Here is a 20,893-nt window from a genome sequence, read left to right on the forward strand (position 1 = left end):
GTTAAACCTTAACTTCTCAGTGATTATTAAAGAGCTGGTTTTACTTCTAAAAACAAATGTACAAATGGGAATAAGGATAATGTGATTGTATCTCCCAGATTTGAAAACAGAAGATAATGTCTTTCATGTAAAGAACAAGCCAGATCTTCAAAAGATCAAATGCAGCTATCCTGTAACCCTCTTGGATATTCAGTTCTTAAAAACAAATTCATGTAGAGCAATCCATTCAATTTTGTATTTATCTTCACAGTGGCCTTATAAATCAAAACTAGACCAACTTCTCAGTATCTCACCTGAAACAAAGCTAGGAACTACAATTAGTGAGATGTTTTGTTTTCTACTCTCCTGATAAAAATGGTACACACTTCCAAAATCTTGCCCCTCCCTTTTCAAAACTGCTATGTGAAGATAGGCAAACTGCACTTAAAAAGGTACAATAAATACTGTTGTTGTTGTTCAGTCACCCAGTCATATCCAACTCTTTGTGACCCCATGGATGGCAGCACAATAAATATTACAAGTTTCCTAATATAATTTAGATTGTATACAACTAAGGATTATTCTAAATGATACCAATAAGTTGCTTAAAGTCACAAAAGGTGAAAATATTGCCAAAAATAAAGATAGCTCATGCTGTATTTGTAAAGTTAGCTCAAGACTAACTATACATACATGTACCTGCAAATAACAGCAAACCTTGTTTTTTTTTTTTTTGGTTGATCCCTGACCAGGGATTGAACCCGGGTCCTCAGCAATTAGTGTGCAGAGTCCTAACCTCACAGCCAGGAAACTCCCTGATCTTCTCTTAGTGGTGGTCCCAAGTACACAGATGGTTGCAGACCAAAAAAGAGTAAGCAGCTACAATCACAAAAATGGATGCAGTGTTGGCCTAATACAAGTTCCAAGATGCAACCTCCATCCACAATATATATTCACAGTATACATATACTTCAAGAAATAGTTTCTCCATCACACAAAGAATCTTTGAAACAAAAATAATGCTTAGATTTCTATAGTTCTATGAAATAAAAATAAGGGATAAAAATAAGGTTTAAGGCATTAATTCACAAATTCATCACTTAACCAAATAATTTTAAATTACTGTGCAAATGAACACATGGTGATAGATTAGTGATGCATCATTATATACCATCAACTGAACTCCCATTATACCCAACAGCCAACAAAAGCAAGATAAATAGCCAGTGTACAGCATTTAGTCTGTAGTTAAGGGACCACACCATTACCCCTTTTCAGGTATCAAGTACATAATCCTAGCATGAACACTATGAACTTATCAAGTGAACCAACTCACTCAAGATCAAGATCATATCTCAATATTTGCAATAAAGATGAATTCTGTCCAAGAACTTCACATTTAAAATATAAAACAAAAAAACTGCTGACTAGATAGCTCATTCACCAGCCCAGCATAGTAAGTTCGTTATCTTCATCAAAGATTTATTAAATATTTACTAAGCTATTATTCGGAGAAGGCAATGGCAACCCACTCGTGTTCTTGCCTGGAGAATCCCGGGGACGGCGGAGCCTGGTGGGCTGCTGTCTCTGGGGTCACACAGAGTCGGAGACGACTGAAGCGACTTAGCAGCAGCAGCAGCAAGCTATTATTATAGACCAGGCATTATATTCTGGGTATTGGGGATACCAAGATGAACAAAGCAAAAATCCCTGTTTTCAGAAAAAATAAACAGGCACAAGATGCTTTGAGAATTTAAAATAAAAAGAAGACAAAAACCAGAAAAAAGAAAAATGCCTCTGGAGATGGACAGAGGAGCAATTTGATTACAATTGCTACTTGCACCCAAAGGGAACAAACAGGAAAGGGTGAAACATCTTGTGTCAACCTGACTGAAAACTCCGAAAAGCAGGCATTTGCAACACGGGTGGGAAGGCTTATAAAGGAAGTCTTTTATTATCAAGTATTTTAACATTGTACAGAATTCACATATTTTTAATAAAAGAAAATTCACATTTTTCTTGGCCATTTTCTCCTAAAACAAAATCACAGAAAACAAAGCTATACCCCCACTCCCAATGACAGTAAAATATGCAAGTTAAAATTGTTTTTCAAATAAAGATAATATATATCAGAAGATGAGATACTGTAATGGAGAATGAAGCAAAGCTCATAGTGAAACTCCTTAATCTTAATTTCCAAAGCACCAAGCCAAGAACAAAAAAGCTAAAGGGGAAAAAAAAAAAAAAGCTAAAGGGGCCCAAATACAGCATCACAGAGTAGAGAGCAGGGAGGTAATTTAGAAAACAAGTAATTTAATGAGAAAGGGATTTTCCTAAGGTCATATGGAGCTGGGGCCAGGACACCACATTCCAGTTCAGGGCTTGTTCCTTTATAAGAAGTTGCTGTTTCCAAATATAATCTTACATATTTACAGAAATTATATTTCTCAAGGAAAGGCCTTCTCCTATTTCCAATTCCCTCTAAGTTCTCTGTGAGCTACAGATTGTCCAGATTGCCTCACTTCACCCAAGGTTCTTCACTGCCATTTAAGTGTTCATTTTATTCCCTATTTCCTTCTATTACAGTAATATTTCTCATTATGTATCTGTACAATAGAGCTAATAAAACTACCTACTCAACAGGCTTTTTTTTAAGTCAACCGTGTTAATGCACGTCAACTGGTTAAGAAAGGATTCTTTAAATCTGAGCTATTATTTCCAATAAATGATCTGATCAGATTTTGTGTAATAATGAAGACTGAAAAGGTTCCTTAAGCGTCAATAAAATATCTTCAGATCAAAATTAGGAATGTATTACTACTGTTTAGAAGATTTCTTCAATAATTCATTCCTGGGCAATCTATAGACTCAGAAATCCTCCAAACTTAGATACCGCCACTATGATGCCATTTTTAATAATCAAGTTAACATGAAATGCTAAAGGCAGTAAAATCTCATTCTCAGCTTATAGATCAGCAAAACTTGCATTCCCTATTTTAACACTGGCAGCAGAAAATATAGTACAGCTTTGAAAATCGGCTTTAACTAGGGTCCAACTTTACCTACAGTAGCCAAAAGTGAAAGAAAGAAAGTGAGGTCGCTCAGTCATGTCTGACTCTTTGCGACCCCGTGGACTGTAGGCCGCCAGGCTCCTCTGTCCATGGGATTCTCCAGGCAAGAATACTGGAGTGGGTTGCCATGCCCTCCTCCAGGGGATCTTCCCCACCCAGGGATCAAACCCGGGTCTCCTGCATTGCAGGCAGACGCTTTATCCTCTGAGCCACCAGCGAAGCCAGGAAATGAGAAATATCTAAAGGTCACAGGATTAAAATCCATATTCCCTCCACAATCTCATCCCAGACAGTTGTTCCAACTATACTTCCCCTTAGGCCTGACCTGTCCTTCCTCTGGCTTCAAAGCAGCCCATTTATCATCTACAAGGAAGGTAGATTCCTGTTTACCATCTAGATTCCTTTGTTTCCCAAACACAGTTCCAGCTTTGCTACCTACAAAGTTTGCTCATGCTCTTTCCTCCACCTGAAATGCCTACCCCTCCTAATTACCATTTAAGGTCCATTTCTCCTCCTTTATCAAAAGCAGTTATCTCTCTCCCCTCTAATTTTCAATGACATCCATTCTGAGCTTATCTTACACTGTTGCCCCATAATGTAACCATCTGTATATGTCATCTTCCTTACTAGACTGAAGACATGATCAAACAAATAATTTCACTTTTAGATTTCTCAATAATCTCAACACAGTAGCTTGTTTGTACTAGTAGACAACATGTAATTGCTAATGAGTATTAATTTCCATTAGACTAATAAAGTCTTGTTCCGGAGAAACTGACCTTTAAAAAGCTAAAGAAACTAATAATGTATCCTATGTAACAAATTGCTATCAATTGTTAAATCACATAAATCAAACATGCCCCCAAGAATCTTAGCAAACTTTTCCTATTCACACTGACTGTCATCGGATAATAAGATAGTTTGTGTTTAAGTTCATTCATAAAGTTGAAACAAAAAAACTTCTACCTGCAGACAAGCCCACAAAAGTCATTCAATCAGTGTACCTGGTTCTATTCATTCAGCAACCCAAACGACCACATATAACAACATTCAGTACTTCTGCAGTTCTCTAACACTGGCATGGAAAACTGGGAGAGCAGCTAACAGGAGGAAAGGGAGTCTAAAATGAAGATCTGGACAGAAGAGACCAGAGTTTATCAAGGTAACTCCTATCTGTTTCAAGACACTTTAAGGGCTCTCTCTCCAACCTCATCACCCCCCATTCTCATTAACAGTTTACATTCCACCATATGACACTCACTACTCACAGTTTTCACCAAACACACCAAAATGCTCTTTCTTGCCTTTCTGTCACTGCATGTGCTAATCTATTTAGAAGGAATTTCTCTGTCTGTCTGGCAAATCTCTGTTCATCCTTAAAATACCTGTTACCTCGTCTACGAAGCTGTCACTAACTCCTTCAAAATTAATTACTCCATCCCATATTCTGATACTTTATGTAAATAATATTACGCATTTATCTCAATGTATTAGTTATTTGTTTACACATTTTCACCATTAGCTCTCATGTTCCTTTTAGGGTAATGACCAAGTGTCATTCATTTTTCCAATATTTCCTAGACTTCAATCACTTTTCCTTACCACTCCACCCACTTAATGCTTCTTTCTAACCAGGGTTTTTGCTGGCCCTGTGCAACTCAAAAGAACTCAATCTCTGAACCTTCACCCCATAGTCTTGCTCATAGAACAAGCAAAAGATCCTAATATAGTTTACTAGATAATTTTACTAAAATATATGAAATTTTTTGAAAAATTTGCTCTTATAATTATTTTTCCATTCAAGGCCTTCTCCAAGAAACATAAAGTCAAACAAAATGCTCAGTTCTTGAGTCTGTGGGTACACAAATGAATTAAGATTTATCTACATTATACTTTCCCAAAAATTAATTTGGATTTCAAGGAGTCAATCAAGGTCAACATCCAGTTCATTCACTATATAGCCTTTTAAAGTCATATATTTCATTTCTAACTATCTTCCTTTGCACTTTACATGTTCTGCCAATGTCTTACAACAACACACACAAGCAGGCAGCAAGTAAAGCATTCATAGCATTCTGCGGTCAAGTGAACCACTGCAGATAACACCAAGTCTAAAGTCAAAGACTGCCAGGAATACACTTACAACAATCATACATTAGCAAATAAAATTCATAATAGGGAAAAAAAAAAAGCATAAGAAACATTTGAAGTCAAATATACCAATATTAAGTAGGTCCTGGAATAAATATTTTAAGTGTGTCAAACTACCCTAATTTTATATAATCTAACTCCGGAAGTCTACTTCTTAACGTCCATAATTCCTCATGTTTTCAAACCGTAAAGAATAAAAAGTAGCTTCATTATGAAAACAGAAAAAAGGTGAACCAAACAACTACTACTCATAGTGAAGACATTACCCCTACAACAATCTTTCTCTTCCTTCATAGAAAAAAACCTAAAACATTGTTTGGTAGCACATTAGCAATCCCCCAAGAAAATTTTATCCCTCCTTCCTTGTTTAAGCATCTTTTCATTACAAACTTGCTATATGCTCTATTTAGCACAGTAAAGAAGACAAGCAATTATAAACGCTTATAATTATAGAAGCTATAGAGCGTTGTATCACATGAAAAGTGTCATTATGGGGAAGTGTAAGATATTATGGAATCATACACACCATTCTGTGTCAACAAAAGTAACTGCTTATTGATCCTCATCCAACTATGTGTTATCTCTTCACACATTTAAACCACCCTGAAAACGTTAAAAAAAAAAAAAAAAAAAAAGTTTGTTGGATTAGATTAAGTGCTCTACCCAATTAAAAATGTTTGACATGAATTTTCCACAGTCAATGAATTATACCAGTACTGGAGAATGCCATTAAGGAAAATTTTTTGTCCCTCATTAGTCTCTACTTCTATGTCACACAGAAGAAACAGAGTTGTACCCCATGTCAACCTCAAAAGAAGGGGAAAAACTCAAATATCCTCCATTTTCCTTACTATCACCTTGCCGCCACACACCATATATAAAAATTAACTCAAAACTGATCAAACCTAAAAGAGCTAAAAAACATAAAATTCTCAGGAGTAGTTAGAGCCTAAATCTGCATAACCTTGGACTAGACAACGGTTTCGTAAGATAAAATAGCAAAAGCACAAATAACAGAAAATACAAAAAACTGAACTTCAAAATTAAAAAGGTTTGCACATCATTTATAAAAATATTATGAATCACTATACTGCATACCTGAAACTAATAAAATATTGTAAATCAACTATACTTCAATTTTTAAAAGGGCAGGGTGTAGAGGGGTTACTATCAAAAAAGTAGAAAGGTAAAATGCAGGATGGGAAAAAACAGTCATAGAAGTCACATAAGGACCTACTCTCCAGAATACCAAAGAACTCTTCTGGGCTTCCAAATAAAGAGCCAAATTTCAAATGAGCAATGGATCTGAATAGACATATTTTCAAAAATATACAAATGGACAGTAAGCTCAACATCATTAAAAAGATGTTTAACATCACTAGTCATTTGGAAAATGTCAAGCAAAATTATTACCAGCTTCCCTAATAGCTCAGTTGGTAAAGAATCCACCTTCCATGCAGGAGACCCAGGTTTGATTCCTGGGTCAGAAAGATCCACTGGAGAAGGGATAGGCTACCCACTCCAGTATTCTCGGGCTTCCCTTGTGGCTCAGCTGGTAAAGAATCTGCCAACAATGTGGGAGACCTGGGTTCAATCCCTGGGTTGGGAAGATCCCCTGGAGAAGGGAAAGGCTACCCACTCCAGTATTCTGGCCTGGAGAATTCCAACGACTGTATAGTCCACGGGATCACAAAGAGTCGGACACAACTGAGCAACTTTCACTTCACTTCAAGCAAAATCATTATACACACATAAACACACGTATGTATGTATTTAACTAGGATGACTGCAATGAAAAAAATTTAATTAAATTTTAAATACCCTGAAAATAATAAGTGTTAGAAAGTATACAGAGAAACTGAAACCTTTATACGTTGCTCTTGGGAATATAAAATGGTACAGCTGCTGTGGAAAACAACCCGGTAAACCCTCCAAAAGTTAAACATTTAACTATTAGAAATTCTTCTCTTTGGTACATACCCAAGAGAACTGAAAACACATGTTAACACAAACATTTTTATACAGATGTTCATAGCAATACTATCCTTGGTGGATTTAAAGGGGTAAACAACCCAAATGTCCATCAATGGACGAAAGAACAAAATGTGGTCTATCCATAAAGGGAATATTATTAGGGGTTCTAGAAAGAATGAAGTATTGTTACATGCTACAACATCCACAAACCTGGAAAGTTTTATGCTAAGTGAAAGAAACCAGACATGAAAGGCCAAGAATTGTATGATTCTGTTTATATGAAATGTCCAGATTAGGAAAATCCATAGATAGAAAGCAGATTACTGGTTGCCAGTGAAAGAGGGTGGCGAGATTGGGGAGCTGACTGCGAACAGATAGCTATTTTCTTTTTGGGGTGTAGAAAATGTTCTGGAATTAGATAGTGGTAAAGGTCACACACAACATTGTGAATATTTGATGTTATGTGAACTACATCTCAATTTAAAACTTGCATACAAGAGATGTCCCTGGCAGTCTAGTGGTTAAGACTCCCAACTTCCACTGCAGGGCGAGCAGGTTTGACAGCTGGTTGGAAAACTAAAATACCACATGCCGTGAGGTAAAGTACTTCCCAAAAATTTTGCGTAAAAGAATCCCTTTGCCTCACAATCCCCCTTTTCACAATAGCTCTGTATGACTTAAATGACAAAATCTCAAATTGTTCAATACCGTGCATGAAATCAAATTTCTGTAAAGAATTGTTTCAAATACAACAAAAAGGTCTGCAAACCCTTTCCAGAGTGAATATCACTGTAATTACTTTTGGTATATACATGAACTAAAGTAAGGTTTCTGCATAGGAGATGTATTTAAAATGTTACTTCTGTATTTCTCAAGCTTTCACAAGATAACGAACTCTATTCAGTTCAGTTCAGTTCAGTCGCTCAGTTGTGTCCGACTCTTTGCAACCCCATGAATCGCAGCACGCCAGGCCTGTCCATCACCAACTCCCAGAGTTCACCCAAACTCATGTCCATCGAGTAAGCGATGTGCTATCCAGCCATCTCATTCTCTGTCGTCCCCTTCTCCTCCTGCCCCCAATCCCTCCCAGCATCAGTCTTTTCCAATGAGTCAACTCTTCGCATGAGGTGGCCAAAGCATTGGAGTTTCAGCTTCAGCATCAGTCCTTCCAATGAACACCCAGGACTGATCTTTAGAATAGACTGGTTGGATCTCCTTGCAGTCCAAGGGACTCTCAAGAGTCTTCTCCAACATCACAGTTCAAAAGCATCAATTCTTCGGCACTCAGCTTTCTTCACAGTCCAACTCTATTACCAGCACATAAAAATCTTAATACACACATACACACCATGACGCTTTTTCTTAGAGCTTATAAATCACATAGGAGACCTATAAAGACCTATAATTAGCAGAAAAATGTATTGGGTAGGTTGAACTTGTTGGATGAACCAATACATTAAAATGGGGCTTCCCTGGTGGCTCAGTAGTAAAGAATCCTCCTACCAATGTAGGAGATTCAGGTTCAATCCCTGGGTTGGGAAGATGCTATGGAGAAGGGAATGGCAGCCCACACTAGTATTCTTGCCTGGAAAATCCCACGGACAGAGGAGCCTGGAGGGCTACAGTCCATGGGGTTACGAAAGAGTCGGATAGGACTGAGCGACTAAACCACCACCATACGTTAAAATACAGCAACTAAGTAGACCCTATGAAATCACTTGTAAGGTACACCTGCTCTCTTTAAGTGAGGATAGAAATTTGGAAAGTACTTCAATCACTACCTGGAAAAAATTTCCCTTGAGTAAATCAGGGCCCCTAGCAAGCTTTCAAGTACCAAGTTTATGACTATAAATACCAGCACCGTTTCAGAAATCACTCCTGGAATTCCAAGCATTCAGAGAAGACTTTCAGCAATTCGTACCAGCCCCTGGAACCAACCGACTGACGATCTAGATTTAGTGGTCCTACTATTACGGCCATCACTATTACCACTCCAACCTCCATTCTAAAGCAGTCATCTCTTTCGCATTCTGACATTATCTATTTAAGGTGTACTGCAACCTTTCCTATATCTAAAGTGAAGTTGTGGTACAGTTATATACAGGAAGCAGCCTCCACAGATTATAATGTGATCAGCACCTCCTGGAGCTGTACAAGGAAGCAACTCTGATACATATTTCAAATATAATTCTTAAAATTAATTTCTTCTTTTAAGACCACATCCTCAAAGTCATGCATTTTAAAAGAGCTTTCAAACTGAGTAGCTGTAACCATGAAATTTTTTTCTTTACTATACCACCACTTTGGGAAAATCACAAAATATTGAAACAAAACTAAACCTCAATTCCTCATGGGTCCCATGAAATACAGCAATTTGATATGTTTTTTATCAATGCTACTGAACGACTTTATATATAATTTTGTAACCAAGTGATTATCATTCACTGGAACTAAGATAATGCCCAAAAAAACATTGTTAAAATATCTACTGGAATAGATCTCGATGCTACTATGTCCATAAGTGGTTCATTCAATAGCCTGAGATGTTACAGGAGATGACGTGCATTCAGCGTGCATTCAGTATTTAATGAGTACCCAAAGCACCACTGATTAGGTACTGTGAGAAGAGATATACAACAGTACAAAAAAGAACAGTTTCTATTCACAATTAAAATACGCATGAACCCAAAATATACAGAGAATCAGAATAACCAGGGGGAGTTGTTCAGTAGTGTCCTTATGAAAGAGGTGATTTAAAACATGAACTTTAACAAAAGCAAGTTAGTTTAAAGAAGGTTAAAGAGGAAGGATGGATCTGTTTTGACACAGAGCGCAAAGATATTTTGTGTCCTAGGAATGGTATCTGCAAAGGATAGCTAACAGTTTGGGAGTCAAGAACTTACTTTGGCACAACTGGTACCCAACCTGCTTAGCTGAAAAATAAACAGCTTAGCTATATTTAAAACAAAATACAACAAAACCAAAAAGTGAGGAAAAAGAGGATCGAGAGTGTCAACTAAAGACGGACTTTATCAATGCCTTTTAGGAAAAATTACATTATTACTATTAGAAACTCTTTGCCCCAGTGCAGTCTCCTTTGAAAGTCACACATCACATTCTTTCCACTCTACTCAACAGGATGACATAATCAAAGGATTATGTCACATCTCTTGCTCAGTCTTAACAATGACTGGGTCACTGTTACCCATCAAATCAAATGCAAAATTACTCTGAGAATTCCAAGGACCACTTAAATCTAGCTTCTCAGTTTCTTTTCCTCCTATCTTAACATACACTCTTCCTTTAAGTTGCATTTTTTTTTCAGTCTCAGAACATTTACAATCTTAAAAATTAAGGACTCCAAAGAGCTTTTATGTGGTTTTTCTCTGATATTTACTGAGGGTTAGAATTTAAAACTCAGAAATTTTTAAAGATTAATTCATTTTAAAATAATAGAACTCATGTTAACATTTTTCATAAAAAATAACTATTTTCCAAAACCAAAATTTAGAACAGCAGCACTGTTTCATAATTTTTCCAAAACTCTTTACTATCTGGCTTAATAAAAAACAGATTCTTCTATCTGCTACTACATTCAACTTGTTGCAATATCACATAGCCTCTGGGAAACTCCACTGTGCAATAGTGGAAGAATGAAAATGGGAAAGCTAAACAATGTCTCAGCATATGTATACAGTTTTGACCTCACAAATATGCTGAAAAGGTCTTGGGGACTCCCAGGAGGCAGAGGACCACACTGCAAAAAACACTGCAAGGGACTTCCCTTGCAGTCCAGTGGTTAAGACTCTGTGATTCCACATTAGGGGACATGGGTTTGATCCCTGGTTGGGAAACTTAAGATCCCACATGCATGGCCAGGAAAAAGAAAAACAATGCCTTGAGTAAATAAACATGGCTTATCCATTTCCTGGAATAGAAAAGCATTACATAAAAAGTCGCACTAAGGTGAAACCCAGACCTGATGCCAGACCACCTGGGTTCAAATCCCAGTTCTATGCAACCTTGGGCAAATTACTAAACTCAATACCTTAGTTCCCTCTTCAGCAAAATGGTAATAATAATACAAACCTCTCTCACAAAATTGTTGAAAGGAATAAACAAGTTAATAAATACAAAGTGTTCAGTAATGTGCATGCCCAGCACAAAGTACGCACAAATAAACATTTGTTAAATAAACACAATCCAGGCATAAGCACAAAGCACATGCCTAGCTATGAGTACTGCTACTATATTCTAATGTAACTTCAAAACTCCTTGGTATTCTTATAATCTCGCAAACTACAATTCTGAAAGTAATTTTTAACACAAAGGTTTAGGGTCATCAAAATACCCTTTTCAAGGAATATCATTAGTAAATTCTAACTGCCCACAAACAATTCTCCATGAAAAGAACTATATATATATACACACACACACACACACACACACACACACACACACAATGAATATACGAAATTCTAAAAGGTTAAATCCAAAACTTCAATTCTCTAGAGAAATATATAAAGCCATTCAACAGGGAACAAACATACTGAGACAGAACACAAAGTAACGGAAATGCCACTTCAGCCACCAAAAGAACAGGAAGAGCAAATAGTAAGACTTTACTTTGAAAATCTAACCCTACTTCTCCTTGGTAGGGCTGTAACCTCTGGCCAAGACATCTTTATTTTTCTTACTTCTTTGATTTTAAGGGTGAAATCATGAAACTAGGCACTTTGACACTGAATGAAAAAAAAAAAAAAACACAGAACAAAAGAGATTTCCATGTATTACGAAGGTGAACTTTCACATTAAGTATTCTAAATGATAACCAGAGTCAAAATAAACTATTTTATTTAAATTAAAGCAATTCTGACTATTTCAAATAAATTGTATTAAACAATTAATGTATTTTTAAAACATCTAGGGAATTCTCTGGCTATCCAGTGGTAAGGACTCCATGCTTCCACTGTAGGAGGTACAGGTTCAATCCCTGGTTGAGAAACTAAGATCTCACAAGCCTTCAGCACAGCCAAAAAACTAAAGGATTAAGTAGAAGAGCTTTCAAAAGCTAAAAAAATAAAACATATAATTAAATACAAGTACTCTACAAATCAAAGGAGAGATAATCAAATGAGTCAAAATTAAATTCTAAGACATCTTAAAAACTATTCAGATACACAAAATATACAAACATAAAAAGCACTGGTACACGAATAAAAAATAGATGAATAAAATCTAAACATTATTTCTTGAAATAACAAGTCCACCAGTGATGCCTAATTATTTTACAAAGATATTTTACAATTAATTTGCTAATTACAAATAAGGCAGGTACTGAAATGGCTAGAGATCAGATTCATTTCTGGGTTTCTCTTTTAAAATACATACTATCCAGAAATATAACTAAATATATCAAGGAGGAAAAAACTTATATTTGTAGAGTTCTACTGTACACCTCCTGCATTGACAGAAGTAGTCAAATCTTACTATTACCACTTTGATGACTCAATCACCATTTTTTGTATTTCAGAACTATTAAAGGAATAAGGGACAGAATAAGTCACATAATGAAAATGAAAATATAAACCACAATTCTTATGGTAATTCTTATGAGAAAGAACAGTAAGCCCAAACACAAATACAAAATAACTGTCCATTTGGAAAGCCTCAGCTTCCTTATTTCTAAACAAGAGCCATCAAGGGCAGATCTTCCACTTACTACCTTCTTCGCATGTACTTTCTTGCAGATCAGATTCCAGTTACCAGACATCTTCTTGATAATACAAAAACTAAGTACCCACTGACTATCATTAAGATATTAAAAATCAATAATTTGCTTTAAAAGACCATTATTTCAGCTGCATGTCAATATTTTATATGTATTTTCAATGTTATAAAAACCACTAACCCAAATACAAATTACACCTTCTATAAATTCAAAGCATTCACAAATTCTTACTTTAAAAGTATGCACAAATTTCACAATTAAAATTAGGCTGAGTCTAAATCCAGTACACAACACACAAATACCCACACTGTATCTACCTTAGAGATATGCTTACAATGAATACTTAATAAGAATGTGATTTTGATTTTGTTGTGCAAAATGGAAGGCAGATGGTGGCTAGGATGAAATGCCTCTTGAAATTAACCGCGAAAAACATGGATATAAAAGTGAAGACATTAGATCTGTTAACACAGTATTTCATTTCAGTGAAACATGTCACAACATAAATGCCCAAGGAAAGAAAACTAGTATAGAAAAAAGAAAAGTGTTCTTGTCAAAAGCAGAGTGAAGGCTGTGAAATCGGATAAGAATGTTTTTAAGAAATTATAAAACTGTTCTGTGTACTTCAATCATCAATGTGTTCAGCATTCTACATCCATCTCTTTAAATGGAGTAAGAGACAAGCTTCTATGCCTATGACTTGCCTATCCCATAGCTATAAAAGAGGATTAAATTAGATAATGGTTAATAAGTGCCTGGCAAACAGAAGTCCTTCAGGTACAAGGGCTGCTATTCTCCTACCTTGATTATGGACATTAGAGGCCTGGAATTAAATGCAAATCATGTTTATTTTTAAAAATGTGTTTCAGAGGTTTGACAACTCTTTTCCCACTGTGGACACTAGTTAACATTATTATCTATTGACCTCTATAAGCAAAGCAAAAGCTCTTTCTTAAACATATATACAATGCAGTATGCATTAGGCCATAATTCATGGATTACAATAATCATTTCCTAATATGGACAGACCTTGGAAAGGTGCACAGAAACCACCTCCACACTCTAAAGGCTTAGAGGAAAAAAAAAACCAGTCCTAAGCATATTTTTATTAACTACTAACATTTAAAAAATGAAACCATTTTCATTAGGCTCAACTAATTAGGCAACAGTTTCTCAGGATATTAAAAGGTGCAACAACAGAACTAAGCCTTCACTAGAAAAATTCCTAAAAGAGGAAAAATTGTATCTGCATTAAAGCCCTAAAGGTCCATGGTGTCATATGGCTGAGTCCCTTCACTGTTCACCTGAAACTACCATAATTTTTAATTACATATGTTAATCGGCTATACTCCAATATGAAATAAAAAGTTTAAAGTTTGGGGGGGAAAAAAGTCCATGATGTCAAAACCCAAAAGTGTTTGTGAAAGCCTTTTGAATTTCCTCAAACTATGTTAAAGTGTGTAAGGCAAGAGGGTGTTTAGAAAAGCCACTCATTGGTCAGACTTTAGTTAAGTGTATTTTATTAATGGAACTGGTTGTGTTTCAAACAATATAGGGAAGACAATATTAGTGTATTTTTAAAACTTCATTTGAAAGAAATAAGAGTAGTGGCACCTTATCTACACAGATTAAAAAAAAAATCAAACATTATCAGCAATATTCAAGTTCTAAACAAGGAGGAATGTATAAACACAGCGGTGGCAGAGAAAAAGAACTACAAATGTGAAATTACCCATACCAAATGTAATCCCAGATCGATTCTGCAGTAGCTTCCATTATAAGAGAAAAGGCTAACATTTAACAGTCATAAAACCACAAGCAAGTCTCACTCTCCTAAACTTACCTAGCCTATTTTCTGACCTTTTCCACAATGTATTAGAACTGCAACATTTGAAATAAGACAAAAATCTTTACAAGGACTTTTAAAACCAGTATCTATTCTTGTTATAATTTATCATTTTGAAATGAGAGACGAGGGTAACAGTTCACAAAGTCACAAGTAGTTTCTTTAACACTGAAAAGCAACAGAAACCAACCTCACAAAAGAATTGTTAGGGCAACCATAGATTGAATAGAGAAATCCAAGTAGTTATTTGAAGAGAAGTGAACAGTAAAAATGTCTATTCCAAATATCAGATAATCAAAAAAGCACTTACGGCTTCATAATGCATTTTAAAGAATTTTCCGTTTACGAAAGTGTCACCAAATAACATTCTGAATTCCTTAAAACAGTCTAGGATTGATGGTTTAACAAGCAACCTACAAGAACCGCACATCAGAAAGAACCACCGAGCAGTAATAATGTTTTTTTAAACTTTTCCACAAGGAAGGAACAAGTCACAATGAATAATGAGTTTGTCTGTAGCAATAACTTGTTCTAATAGTACTTCACGAGCAAAGCGTCTTGGAAGAATTCACATTTTGTGCTTTTTTTTTTTTTTATAAAAGCGCAAACCTTAGGGCCAAAGTCCAAGCGAGAAATCAAAACAGGACTCCCGTCAGTGAATTCTCTCTCAGGACATGCTCACTCTTGCTTCAAATAGTAAAGCAAAGTAACTTTCATCGAGGATAAAAGTCAGTCAGGCTTCTGTGTCCAAGAGCCATTAAAAAAAAAAGGAACTTATTTCTTAACTATGCTTTTTCGCCCATGTTTCCCTTAAAGTTTCAGGTCAAAGCTCCACCGTGTCAAAGATTGAGTAATCCACTGATCTTTGTACCTTGAGGTAAAGGAGCGGAATAAAAAAGGATATTACAGGTGGCTTCCAGGTTTGGAAAAAGTTGGGAGGAGTTATCTCGAGTAACTGTATTTGTCAGTGAATGGTGTAATGTTATGCCGTGTAAGAAAAGCTAGTGTCCCAAAAGACAACCAGCATAAAATAGAACGGAGTCCAAACTCAAGCATCACCAAATACTTTTCACCAGTTTTTTAAAAGACGTATGTTATTTGTGGGTTTGATTACTAATCCACTTTGAATTCCAATAGTCTACGCTTCACTAAAGCGTTTAAACTGAAACCGCCAGGTTTAACAGCTCTACTAGAACTGACACCGAAATCAGCAAACATTTTTCTGTATCCCCATCAGACCAAAAAAAAAAAGGGGGGGGGGGGGCGGTTTGCGCCTGACATTCACAACTTATTCCAGTCCGAAGCAAGAAAACACAATGGCTAAATTCCACCAGGGGTGATTAAAAATCCCGAATTTCCCACAATGCTGTCCCCACACCAACGGAATCCCTTTACTTTCACGATCCTAAAAAGAAAAATAGTCCAGAGGAAGGGGGCGGGGGGGAAAAGTCGGGGACTGAGTTATAATATTTACAATGAGACGAAGGGAACTTAAGAAAAGCTACGGAGGCGAAGAAAGGTAACCCGAGAGGAGGAGGAAAGGTGGATGAGAAAGCGGGGGGGGAGGGAAGGGACGGGAGAGGCTGGCGGAGCAAAAAGTGGGGACTGTCCCTTCGGGGGGAGGTAGCCCTCGGGGGCTGCGGAGAAACGGGGGGGTCCGGGCGCTCACGGAAACCCCGAGGAGGCTGCTGCGGGAACAATGGGGCGCTGAGGCCGGGAGCCGGCGGCGGGGAGACGCCGGGGAGCGGGCGGCTGGGTGCGGAGAGAGGACAGAGGACAGAGGGCTGCGCCAGGACCGGAGGCGGCCGGGGGGCGAGGGGCGAGGTGGGGGGCGGGCGGCCGGCCGGCTGCGGCGGGGCCCCGGGGCCCCGGGGGGCGACGGGCTCGTCAGGGACGGTTCAGACCGGGAACGGAAGCCGTGAGGGCAGGTGTGATGGAGGCGAGAAAGAGAGAAAGAACACGGCTCCGGGAGGGGAACCCAGGACCCGCCGGGCCCCGAGGAGACCGCAGCTGAGGGAAGAGGCAGCGTGAGACGCGCGGGGGCCGTCACTCACAGTCCAGGTGCTTCTTCTTGGGCCCCATGATCTCGTGGGTCGTGGCCTTGCATACTGTCTTGGACACGGCGGAGCCGGTGACACTGTGCTGGGCGGCGGTGATCCGGTCCGTCAGGCTCTGGCCGGACATCTCTGCGGCTCCTCCGCCAGCCCTCCCGCTCAACAGCCGGCGGGGAACTGACACCCCCAAGCGCCGGAGGGTCCCCCGCCGCCCCCCGCCCCCGCCGCACCCCCTTAACCCCGCACCGGCCCCCCTCCTCCTCCGCCTGCCGGCCCGGGGCGGGGCTCAGGGCCGCGCGCCGCCACCCGGACCGGAAAGAGCCGGCTCCGGTCCGCCGCGGGGTCAGGCGCGGCGTCGTCTACTCCGCCGGCCCCCGCCTCAGTTTCAGCCCAGCCCTCCCCTGGTCAGCTGGAGCCCGGCAGGGCGAGAGGCACAGGCGGCTGCAGGAAAATGGCGGCGCCAGGCTCCTCCTCGGAGCTTTCCGGGCTGCCCCGGGTCACGTGACGCGGGCGCCGCCCCTCCTCCTCCTCCTCCTCGTCCTCCTCCTCTTCCCGCCCCCTTTCTCCCTTCTCCGTCCTCTTCGGCACCCGCCCTCCCTCGCTCGGCGAGGGCAGAGCGGGGCGGCGCCCGCGCGTTACGTGGTGGAACCCGCCCGGCGGGCGCAACAGGAGGCCCGCCCGCGGGGGAGGGGGGAGGGGGAGTGCGCGGCCCGCCGCGTCACGTGACACTCCCTGCCAACAGGTCGCCTGAGGCCGGGCTCGCGGTTGGGGGGGGGGGGGGTGGTCACAGAGAGGGGGCGGGGTCACTGTGAGGGGGCGGGGTCACAGAGAGGGGCGGGCTCACGGAGAGGGGGCGGGGCGTGCGGCTGCGCTCGCCCGCCTCGGGGGTGTCCCAGCGTTGGGTCGGAAGCGACGGTGTGACAAAGAGGAGGTGCGGCGCCTCCTCAGCCCCTCCCTGAGGAAGCGGGTGTCGAAGCTCCCGGGGCTTTTTTTCGTTGTAGAATCAGAACGGGGTGTTCAGTGATGCCCCCCGCCGCCCCTCCGAAGCCATTCTCCTGACTTTAAGGGCAAGGCTTCCGTCGACCCATTCTCAGGTCTCTCCCTCCAGTGGGCACTGAAGCTCTCCCTGCTTCCTGACCCAGGAGGGTTGGGTTTTGTGTTTTGTTTCTTTTTTTTCTTTCCCCACCCTTTTTCTTGAGACGCTTGGAAATACCACCTGTTTTTGTTTATCGCTTCTCTGAAAACGCGACGCGTTGATGCCAGTCTATATTTGAATACTAATGGACCAGGGTTCTCTTGGGGCGTCAAATACGACAGGAAACACATAGCTTCACTGGAATTTCAAAAGGGAAGTAGTAGGATGATGTCACCAGAGATTAGCTTGACCCTACAAGGGCTGACTGCTGTGGTGATTAAAGGTCCAGACCATAGAAGGAAGTGAGAGGTGGTAAATGGAGACGTCCCATTCAGAGAACCCAGACATCACCACCTGGCATCTGCCCCTGGTTAGTCTTTGTTCTCTTTGGCCTCTTTTCTCTTGCATAAACCAGATTTTTAGGGAAAGAAGACACTGAAACCGTCCTATGGGGCATTTAGAAGAGTTACTATATCCTGTGAATCTGTTACATGAGATCCAGACCTCTTAAAGTCTTAAAATGTTATTAGGGCCCCACTTGCAACACTAAGGATAAATTTTTAAACCTCTATGAACGTTAATGTACCAAGTAGTCCTTTGTAGTCTTGCTAGTTTCATGTGAAATGCTAACATACTCAAGAGTCTGTGTACACCATCTGCCAGCCAAGTCCGGAATACTGTGCTTCAGTCTGGTGACTCTCAGAAGATGCAAAGCTAATAGATAGTTAACATTTTGTGTGTCATCGTGAATTTTGTGGTCTCTTCTCATTCCCTTTCCCCTCTTTTATTTCATGATGGCTGGTGAAATTCTGCAGCACTATGCTTTTGCCAAGAACATAAAGTACTTAAACCAGCAGGCTTCATCTTTGTCGAGCCAGCCCAAATTTCTCAAAACTGTAATGACTTCCTTCAGTGCATCTGCAATCCGCCTGTGCTTTGGTGCCCAGTTTGCTGCCCTGTTGTCCATTGGGCCATGGAGTTACCCAATTTTCAAGACATCCTTGCTATTCTTCTCTGGGTTCTATTTAGTAAGTTACTGGATGGCCTCTGTGCTGGTACACCCACAGTGAGGTCTGCTGCTAAGTCACTTCAGTCGTGTCTGACTCTGTGCAACCCCACAGACGGCAGCCCACCAGGCTCCCCCATCTCTGGGATTCTCCAGGCAGGAACACTGGAATGGGTTGCTATTTCCTTCTCCAATGCATGAAAGTGAAAAATGAAAGTGAAGCTGCTCAGTCGTGTCCGACTCTTAGCGACCCCATGGACTACAGCCTACGAAGCTCCTCCCATGGGATTTTCAAGGCAAGAGTACTGGAGTGGCTTGCCATTGCCTTCTCCCACAGTGAGGTCAACAGGAGCTAAATCAGTAGATAAATATTTCATCTTTAGGGAAAATCTAAAAGTTATTCCTAAACACACAGAAGGCAACACTTATGTTTTGCACGCTATGAGTGACATCCTAGCAAAGTATTTCACTGTTACTTCTACCAAAGAGATTCGTACAAAGCACCTTTATTCAAATAACTGTGGACATGTTCCCTTTACTAATAAACTAGCTTCTATTAGAAATATCACCATACTCTTTTTCAAGGATATATTTTAGAAATTTCCAAATATGTAAATAATTAGTGAGCATTGGAGAGATGTATAATTGTGGACTATATGAAGCGATGTAGATGGTGGAGAAGTGCTCTAAGAATAGGAATTATTGACCTACTCTTTCTTATATGCTTTTCTGTATGTTCCACTTTCCTTGTTCTAGTCAAGAAATAGCTCTCCCTGAAGTCCCACGGGTGCCTCAAAACCACTATGGCCAGAGCTGAATTTCTCTTGCCCTTGCCCATTTTACATCCTGAATCCATAGTGATCTCCTGTATTCCTTGTTTCTGTTAATGGCCTCACCACCTAGCCTGAAGTCCAAGCCAGAAAACTGTGATTCGTTCTCAGCTCTCTCCTCTCTTATTTCTCATCTAGCTACTTTCATTCCCTCTAACTCATCTTCTGTTTCCTACACCACTTCTGTCGCCTTAGTTCCAACCTATGATCTCTTTCCCATGTAGACCGTTCTAGCTGATTTATCTCTCTCATACCTCAACTCTCCAATCCAGATCATTCTGAACCTAAAATCTGATTTCTTTTCATGAAAACCCTTCTATATAATCCTTGTCACTACTCGAGAGGATAAAAATTCAGGGCTCTCAGCCTGGCATACAGGCCCTTCATAATCAGTAGCCCCTACCTAACTGCTGCTCATTGAGCCTCATGTCTTCCCAGGCCTCCACATGCACTCCAGCCAGTATCACACTACTGGTCATACTTGGATATGCCATGCACTCAGCAGGTTCCTTTTGTTGCTCATGTAGTATTCTGTACATCCTTCTGCTATCGAATTTTAATTTTTATTGCACTAGCCACTGAGCAACTGAGCACTGATTATACTAGCATGGGGTGCTGGCAGAGATATCTTCTTGGTAGCATTGTGGCTGATGCATAGTAGGTTTGTTTTTAGGTTTGTTTTAGGCACTCAGTCATGTCTGACTCTTGTTGCAACGCCATGAACTGTATATAGCTCACCTGGCTGCTCTGTCCACGGGATTTTCTAGGCAAGAATACTAGAGTGAATTGCCATTTCCTCCTCCAGGGGATCTTCCTGACCCAGGGGGATCGAACCCACATTTCTTGTGTCTCCTGCATTGGCAGCCCAATTCTTTACCACTGAGCCAAATGGGAAGCCCGACACATAGTAGACATAGTCAAATGCTGGTTGAATGAATGAATGAAAACATTCTGAAGTCGCCCATTGGGAAACACCACTCCAAACCTCTCATTTAATAAAACCTGTCCATTGTTTCACACTTAGAGCATAATTGTCAGGTTATGGACAATAATTATGTATTATGGGCGGCAGGTAAACGTAGTTATGTCCATCCTATCATTATCCATATGGAGCAT

At 40.0% G+C, this 20,893-nt stretch overlaps 1 protein-coding gene across 16 annotated transcripts in view; it reads right to left on the bottom strand.

Moving 5' to 3' along the window:
* PICALM (phosphatidylinositol binding clathrin assembly protein) overlaps positions 1 to 17,029 on the bottom strand; it is a 105,053-nt gene extending 88,024 nt beyond the window's left edge. For 5 of the 16 annotated variants that reach the window (XM_055581552.1, XM_055581551.1, XM_055581550.1 and 2 more), the window contains exon 1: positions 16,807 to 17,027. In XM_055581552.1, the coding sequence (XP_055437527.1) occupies positions 16,807 to 16,936 (130 nt within the window). In that variant the 5' untranslated portion in view covers positions 16,937 to 17,027. Of the gene's footprint in view, positions 1 to 16,806 lie in introns of all 16 variants that reach the window. The other 11 variants (XM_055581542.1, XM_055581541.1, XM_055581540.1 and 8 more) reach the window with 5 other exon arrangements.
* Positions 17,030 to 20,893: the final 3,864 nt, after the last annotated feature.

Source organism: Bubalus kerabau, chromosome 5 (assembly GCF_029407905.1).
Source record: "Bubalus kerabau isolate K-KA32 ecotype Philippines breed swamp buffalo chromosome 5, PCC_UOA_SB_1v2, whole genome shotgun sequence".
NCBI classification, from domain to species: Eukaryota; Metazoa; Chordata; class Mammalia; order Artiodactyla; family Bovidae; genus Bubalus; species Bubalus kerabau.